This window comes from Linepithema humile, chromosome 2 (genome assembly GCF_040581485.1).
Source record: "Linepithema humile isolate Giens D197 chromosome 2, Lhum_UNIL_v1.0, whole genome shotgun sequence".
NCBI classification, from domain to species: Eukaryota; Metazoa; Arthropoda; class Insecta; order Hymenoptera; family Formicidae; genus Linepithema; species Linepithema humile.
Window position 1 is genome coordinate 12,439,538 of NC_090129.1, and position 8,902 is coordinate 12,448,439.

At 34.0% G+C, this 8,902-nt stretch overlaps 1 protein-coding gene across 1 annotated transcript; it reads right to left on the bottom strand.

The window, feature by feature from the left end:
• Positions 1 to 248: 248 nt before the first annotated feature.
• LOC136997676 (protein enabled homolog) lies at positions 249 to 4,041 on the bottom strand. The gene is made up of 3 exons (XM_067348706.1): positions 3,908 to 4,041; positions 3,215 to 3,800; positions 249 to 2,305 (listed from the first exon to the last, which is right to left on the bottom strand). Exons 1-3 carry the CDS (start codon positions 4,039 to 4,041, stop codon positions 1,556 to 1,558), a joined length of 1,470 nt encoding a protein of 489 aa, XP_067204807.1. The 3' UTR covers positions 249 to 1,555.
• Positions 4,042 to 8,902: the final 4,861 nt, after the last annotated feature.

Genomic DNA, 8,902 nt, shown 5'->3' on the forward strand with positions numbered 1-8,902 from the left:
TTCACCGCACGAACATGTCGCTTGCGTGACATGTAGAGGTCGTAATTTCCGCCTAAAATCAAAAATCCAAAAATTTTTACGTTTATTACAAGTTTCTCTTCGATATGAACCTCAAATCGGCTAAAAAAATCAAAAATTTGAAAAATTACGCAAGTTTGAAAAAAACCATCAATTTTCACCGTTTTTTTTTTCAGTTATTTGCCCTTAAAAATGCACTTAAGGGGATCCTACAGTTCTTCTTTACCGACATTATTTTTACAAACACTAATCTTTTTTTTAGCTATACAGATTGAAAAATCCTTCTCCACAATTCAAGTACTTATAATAACGAAGAACGGATGCTATAATATTTAGTAAAAAACAGAAAAAAATTTTAAATTACAGTTTTGTTATCTGCACGTGGCGTCAATATTTGTTTAACTTTAAAATTCTGCAGTTTTTCTGTGCGAAAGACATAGCGTCCGTTTTCGGTCTAATATGAAAGAATATCTGTGAATTTTTAAAAGTAAGTTTGGAAGCCTAATAAAAAAGATTAGTGTCTGTAAAAATTTATGCATATGTGTGTGTGCGAGATTGAGGTACGAGAGTAAAACAGAGCAATAAATTAGTTGGCTAATATTAGAACAGATGGAGCTAAAACTTGCCTGTTTACTCGATAAGAACAGACAATACTATCCTTGTTATTTCATCCTTGCGTGAGAGAGTAATATATATGTGTACGCACTAATACTATTAAACTCGTTCTTTTCTCTTTCTATCGTACATTTATTCTGTCTCTTTCTAAGTGCTCGCTTACAACATATCGCTAATTGCATCGACTTCATGCTTTTCTCACATATCTGCTTACATTTTTACTTACGGTTCTCTCTCTCTCTCTCTCTCTCTCTCTCTCTCTCTCTCTCTCCCCTCTCCCTCTGCAAGTTGATTATTATATTCTTTCATTTGTATCATTATTTTTTTATCATTTATATGGTTTTTATTTTTATAGTTCTCATCTGCCTAAATAACAATAATTTATGCATTTTTAATTTTATAGCATATTTTATTGCATTTTATTTTGTAGTATATTTCATGTATACTGCAAAATAAAATGCATAAATAAATTTATTATATAGAAAGATGAGAACCATAAAAATAAAAGAATATAAAAATTAAAATAAAAGTCACACGAATGAAAAAAGATAATGATACAAATGAAAGATTATAATTATAAATTAGCAGGGAGAAGGGGGGAAGGAGAAAGAGAGAAGGAGAGAGAGAGAGAGAGAAGCGCGAGTAAACATGTGGCAGATATATGAGTGGAACATGAAGCACTGATGTACAGAGCGATATGCAATAAACAAGCGATTAGAAAAACACAGATATAAGTATATTATAAAAAAAATAAAAAAAAATAAAATTAATTTAAAAAAATAAAATTAATTAATAATAAGAGGAATGGGAAGGAAAGAAATTTAACATAAATATATAAAATTATTTTATTTTTTATTTTTTTATAAAATTTTATGAAATACATAAAATTATATAATACGAAATGACAAGTTTGAGACAGTTTTTAATAATAATATCCCCCGGACGGCGCGGGTACAAATCCAAATGATGCCGGCGGCGCAGGCATATAACCGGATAGTGTCGGTGGCGCGGGCATGTATCCGGATGGTGCCGATGGCACAGACGCATATCCAGAAGCTGCAGGCGGCGCGGGCATATATCCAGGAGGTGCCGATGGCACAGACGCATATCCAGAAGCTGCAGGCGGCGCGGGCATATATCCAGGAGGTGCCGATGGCACAGACGCATATCCAGAAGCTGCAGGCGGCGCGGGCATATATCCAGGAGGTGCCGATGGCACAGACGCATATCCAGAAGCTGCAGGCGGCGCGGGCATATATCCAGGAGGTGCCGATGGCACAGACGCATATCCAGAAGCTGCAGGCGGCGCGGGCATATATCCAGGAGGTGCCGATGGCACAGACGCATATCCAGAAGGTGCAGGCGGCGCGGGCATATATCCAGGAGGTGCCGATGGCACGGACGCATATCCAGAAGGTGCAGGCGGCGCGGGCATATAACCAGGAGGTGCCGATGGCACGGACACATATCCAGAAGGTGCAGGCGGCGCGGGCATATATCCAGGAGGTGCCGATAGCACGGACACATATCCAGAAGATGCAGGCGCGGGCATGTATCCGGATGGTGCCAGTTGGAGCCCGTACCCTGGTGCGGTGTGCCGTTTAAAATTGGCATACTTCCTCTGCTTTTTTCTTTGTTGATTGATTGCTTGACGCACCGCATCATTAATATTCTGAAAAATAATATAAATATTAGTACTTTTACACAGATACACATACACACATGTATGTAACTATTCAAAAACAGAAGACAGAAGAGATTTGGATAAAAAAAGAAAAATATATAAAACAAAACTTCTGTATAAAGCTCTGATACAAATCACATAAAGAAAATAAAAAGCAAACGAGTCGAATTGGTTATTATTACATATATTACAGATTTTTTTTTTATAAAATGATAAATAGAAACGTTTCTGCCTATATTTTCCTCTGTATAAATAGTAAAATAAATTAAACTTACATTATTATAAAAAATAAAATTATGTCGTTTGCATCCTCTATCTGCAATGGAAAATAATTTGACAAGCTTGATAAAAAGTTATGTCCAAGTTATTGTATTTCTTATTGATGCTAATCATTGGAAAAATTAGATCGTCGATACTATAGAATAATAAAATAAAATATAGAAATACCATAAATTATAACATATAAAAAGCAATTATTATATTATAATTGTAATTACAATAAAAAATTACAATTATAATATAATAATTTCTTTTTATATATTATAATTTTGGTATTTCTATATTTTATTTTATTATTCTATAGTATCGACGATCTAATTTTTCCAATGATTATCATCAATAAGAAATACAATAACTTGGACATAACTTTTTATCAAGCTTGTCAAATTATTTTCCATTGCAGATAGAGGATGCAAACGACATAATTTTATTTTTTATAATAATGTAAGTTTAATTTATTTTACTATTTATACAGAGGAAAATATAGGCAGAAACGTTTCTGTTTATCATTTTATCAAAAAAAGCTCTAATATATGTAATAATAACTTGGCTCATTTGTCTTTAATTTTTTCTTTATGAGAAAAATATATAATACTATAAATACCATAAAGAACTAACCTTTCTTACATCTTGGCCTATTCTTCCTGTCTGGATATTCGCCCTGTCTGCTAACGGCGACGTCGCCGCAGTCCTCGTGTTCGATGTTGACGGTACCACCGGTATCGTCGTCGGGGTCCTCGTGTCCGATGTTGACGGTGCCGCCGGCACTGTCGCCGGGGTCCTCGTGTCCGATGTTGACGGTACCACCGGTATCGTCGTCGGGGTCCTCGTGTCCGATGTTGACGGTGCCGCCGGCACTGTCGCCGGGGTCCTCGTGTCCGATGTTGATGGTACCACCGGTACCGTCGCCGGGGTCCTCGTGTCCGATGTTGATGGTACCGCCGGCACTGTCGCCGGGGTCCTCGTGTCCGATGTTGATGGTACCACCGGTACCGTCGCCGGGGTCCTCGTGTCCGATGTTGACGGTGCCGTCGGCACCGTCCCCCTTCGTCCTGACGGCAAGTTGCCTTCGCTTCGTGCTGCAATAAAAAAAAATATTTTAATTTTTACATGACAGACAGAACGAGAGAAATAACGAGAGAGAGAGAGAGAAATTATGCTTTTTATAAAATTTATAAAGTTGATATATATATATATATAAATACTTACATCGTTTACTCATCGCGTCTCTCGGCTTCACTATTTCTGGACACCAGTGATGCAAGATTCAGCATTCTGCATCATGCGCGACATGAGGGGAAGAGCCTCCACCATGGCGGCACCACACAAGCGAGCATCGCGTCCATGTGCACTCGCCGTTCCAACAACGTACGACTCACACGGCGAGCGCACACGGACGCGATGCTCGCTTGTTTGGTGGGGGCTCTTCCCCTCATGTCGCGCATGATGCAGGATGCTCAATCTTGCATCACTGCTGGACACTAAGAACACACACACATACACATACACACACACACATACACACACACACACACACACATATTTATTTTACGCGCGCGCGCGTGCGACTGCGCTACATACGCGTTGCATTTGTTGCATTACCGAAGTTTTTCTTGTAAGGCAGCCGGGCTGGGCTGCCCCTCACGCGCCGTAGCAAATGCAGTTTCATAAATCAAAAACTAAATATACATAAATAATATTTTTATAACATATTTAATTAAAAATTATCCGATTGATATTGTGTTTGGTATCAGTTTAATCATAAAAATCTTATTAATTCATAACAATAATTTTTTAATTGATGAAATACAAAGTAAAGATTTGTTTTATAATTAAAATTTTATAATAATTACAGATATAAATATATAGATGAAGAAATCCTCGCGACATATCTTCCGGTCGGGCCGACCCATTACGCGCCGTAGCAAATGCAATAATACATTACGAGCGCGCGGACCTCAATGGACATGTATCTTTGTAAATTTGTATATATTTGAGAATAAATTGAAAGAGAATGAGATTTCTATTCTTTTTTAATTTCTTAAATATTTTTTTCTCAAATATATATAAATTCACAAAAATATATATCCACTGGAATTCGCGCACTCGTAATGTATTACTGCATTTGTTACGGCGCGTAATGCCCTATCTACACCGAAGGATGATCCTGCTTGTGGCTCATCCGAGCGAGTAATGTAGACGCATTGAAACACATTGAAAATCACACTGAAGGCAAAAGTGATCGGATGAGCCACAAGCAGGATAATCCTTCGGTGTAGATAGGGCATAAAGGGCCGGCCCGACCAGCAGATATGTCGCGAGGATTTCTTTATCTATATATTTATATCTGTAATTATTATAAAATTTTAATTATAACACAAACCTTTACTTTGTATATTATCAATTAAAAAATTATTGTTATGAATTAATAAGATTTTTATGATTAAACTGATACCAAACACGATATCAATCAGATAATAATTAATTAAGTATGTTATGAAAATATTATTTATGTATATTTAGTTTTTGATTTATGAAATGACACCAAATACGACACAAATAAGATAATTTTTAGCATTTGTTATTATATAAGGCCGCGGATCAAAGAACTTGCTCTGCGCTCGAAATCGTGTAAAAGTATTGTCCAAACGTCTCAGAGCATGAAAATTTTGAAAGTTGCAAAATTAATTTTTTTAAATATAGACTGTAGAGAATGACGAGACGGAACTTTTTTCTATTTGCAGTTTTTTTGTTCGATGCTTATTTTTAATAATAAAAATAAAAAAGTGAAAAATTTTTATCCCCAAATTCAATAAAATTTTAAGATATAAATCGTCGTAATTTGGCCAAATTTTGTTGAAATTGTTTGAAATTTGGTATACGCATGCAGTATAGTCTAGCGATGCCTACAAAACAATAAAAAGCTGAAAATCGCCTATTGTTTAATAATAATTAATTGCAAATTGAGGCCAATGGGTAACTACGTTTTTTTAGTTTTACTGACAAAAAGTATCGAGGGAACTTAAAATTTGAAACAACTTCCAGTGAGACATTTGTTCCTCTCTATTGAAGGAAGATTTCTGGAAACTTTCAGATCGATTCATTGAAAATTTGCGGAAATATGTATTTTATAAGAAAACATGCAACGCCGCTAATGATAACTCTGTGAGCGCTGAACACCATCAAGCAGCGTACTCGCCGTTCAACTTTCCAGGATTCGATTTTATAATGATTTCTTACAACTCTATTGTTATTTGTTAAATTATTACCGTCCTAGAGACCGCGTCTCTGGAGTGTATGTGAAATATTTCAAAATAATAATAATAAAAGTATTTAATTAAGAAACCGTATAAATAATAGTTCATCATTTCGATATTTCGTGGAGAGTGAGCGATTGTTCAAATGTATAACTATTAAAAAATCATTATAAAATCGAGTCCTTGAAAACCGAACGGCGAGTACGCTGCCTGATGGTGCTCAGCGCTCACGGAGCTATCATTGGCGGCGTCGCATGTTTTTTTATAAAATGCATATTTCCGCAAATTTTCAATGAATCGATCTGAAAATTTCTAGAAATCTTCCTTCAATAGAGAGGAACAAATGTCTCACTGGAAGTTGTTTCAAATTTCAAGTTCCCTCGATACTTTTTGTCAGCAAAACTAAAAAAACGTAGTTACCCATTGGCCTCAATTTGCAATTAATTATTATTAAACAATAGGCGATTTTTAGCATTTTTATTGTTTTGTAGGCATCGCTAGACTATACTGCATGCATATACCAAATTTCAAACAATTTCAACAAAATTTGGCCAAATTACGACGATTTATATCTTAAAATTTTATTGAATTTGGGGATAAAAATTTTTCACTTTTTTATTTTTATTATTAAAAATAAGCATCGAACAAAAAAACTGCAAATAGAAAAAAGTTCCGTCTCGTCATTCTCTACAAGTCTATATTTAAAAAAACTAATTGCAACTTTCAAAATTTTCATGCTCTGAGACGTTTGGACAATATTTTTACACGATTTCGAGCGCAAAGCGAGTTCTTAGATCCGTGCCCTCATATGTTTGCAACAAAAATACCGTTATAGTATCATATACTGACACAGTACGATCCATAGCGACATTGGTAAATGCGAGCTTGTCACCGTGACGAACTCGGTTCAAATCCGAGTAGGACGTACGGTCTTTTCTCGCAAAAGGCGAGTCGGCACCGTCAACATTGGACATGAGGAGACACATACCTGCACCATTCCCCCCCCCCCCCCCAAGCAGACAACGTAATTCGTATCGTCTGATCTCACAATCAGGATATGTGTCCGCGCCATCTGCACCTTCTGGATATATGCCCGCACCAAATAACTTCTGGATCGTTTATTTTTGCAAATTTTAAAGAAAATAAAATAAATTAGTTAATAAATTCACAAGTTGAATATTAATTTTATCAAACTAGTAACTATATTTTATTAATGTACATATATGTAACTTTTATCTTTATTTTATCAGTCTTTATATCATAATATTTACAACTTTTTAATTACGCCAATGTTCAGAATGTTATATTGCACATGTAGAAAATGTCTGATTTTCTTTTATATATATCTGGAAATAGGGTTTTAAAAACAAATATTTCAGACAAAAGTTGTATGGTTTCAAGGGGGACATAAAATGGAAACGAAATTCTCTTACATAAAGACATTTTGCGAATTTGGACGCAAACTAAATTTTTTAAATTGGAATTACCCTAATTTTTTTATGTCAATAGATTCTATGTAACATTTTATGTAACGTAAAAAGTTAGAAAAGTAGTATGATCAAATATTGAATGGTTTACGCGATATTTTATCTTTTACATACTTTGACATAAAATACAAAATATTTTGTAAAACATTCTGTGTTTCAGTAATTTTATAATACTTTTATACACAGAATAATAAGACGAATCAACTGATGTAAAAAAATATATATAGTTGTTTTTAGGAAAAAGTATGCAGCTGCATGTTGCAAATTACACATTTCTTCTTGGAAACAACTGTTTTTTTTTTTCGTCTATTGATTCGTGTCACTATTCTGTGCATAAAAGTATTAAGGTAAGATTACCGAAAACTGAATGTTTTTAGATATTTTGTATTTTATGTTAAAATATTAATTTTTTTTTGTATAAAAAGATATAAAATATCTCGTAAACCATTAAATTTTTGATTATACTACTCTTATAACTTTTTACGTTACAGAATGTTATATAGAATCTATAGACATAAAAAGATTAGGATAATTGCAATTTAAAAAACGTAATGAATTGAAATAAATTTATGAATTTACTCCAAATTTGCAAAATGTCTTTATGTAGGAGAAGTTCGTTCAATTCATTTTATGTCCCCCTCGAAATCATACAACTTTCGTCTGAAATATTTGTTTTTAAAACCTCATGGTTTCCAGATACGTATAAAAAAATTAGATACTTTGTATATGCAATATAACATTGAATATTCTGAATATTGGCATAATTAAAAAGTTGTAAATATGATATAAAGAATGATATGATAAAATAAAGATAGAAATTACATACATGTACATTATAATATAGTTATTAGTTTGATTCAATCAATATTCAACATGTGAATTTATTAACTTTTTTTTTTAAAGAAAAGTAATAAAAAATTTTAAATGCCTTTCACAAATCATCAAAATAATTTAATCAAAATAATTATTTTGTTTCGAGAATTCTATGTATAATTAAAAGACGCGCATTTTATATACATAATAACAGCAACCGCGCGATTCCTATATATGCAGTAATATATAGGTATTTACTGCGCGGACAGAAAAATCTCGCTGCCGCGCATTGACATGCATTATGTTATAGGAGAATAGCGCGCGAAAACTAGTCAACCGTTACACCGTGTTATAACGTGTTGACCGAAAATTGTGTAGTGTTTTTACAGTATTTACTGAATTACTGTTTTGTTTAGTGGAAAGTACATTTCGTTAGAGTACATAATGGGACGCAAGTACAATGAAAAATGCTTGCCTCTCGGTGCTCGCAGACTTTCCACGAAGAGAGGATGGTATCAAAGGTTAGTACGTCTAGTTATAAAAAACATACACACATATAAAAACATACACACAGATTATATATTTATTGCGAACATACGTGTACATAATGAATAGATATAAATATACAGAGAAAGATGAGAAAGAGAGATATAAAAAGAAAGATAAAATTATAATCCATCGCCTTTCTCATTGCCAGTGTTGTTGTTTTGTTGCATAATGTAAAGGAGAAGATATACAGATCCCCGCTC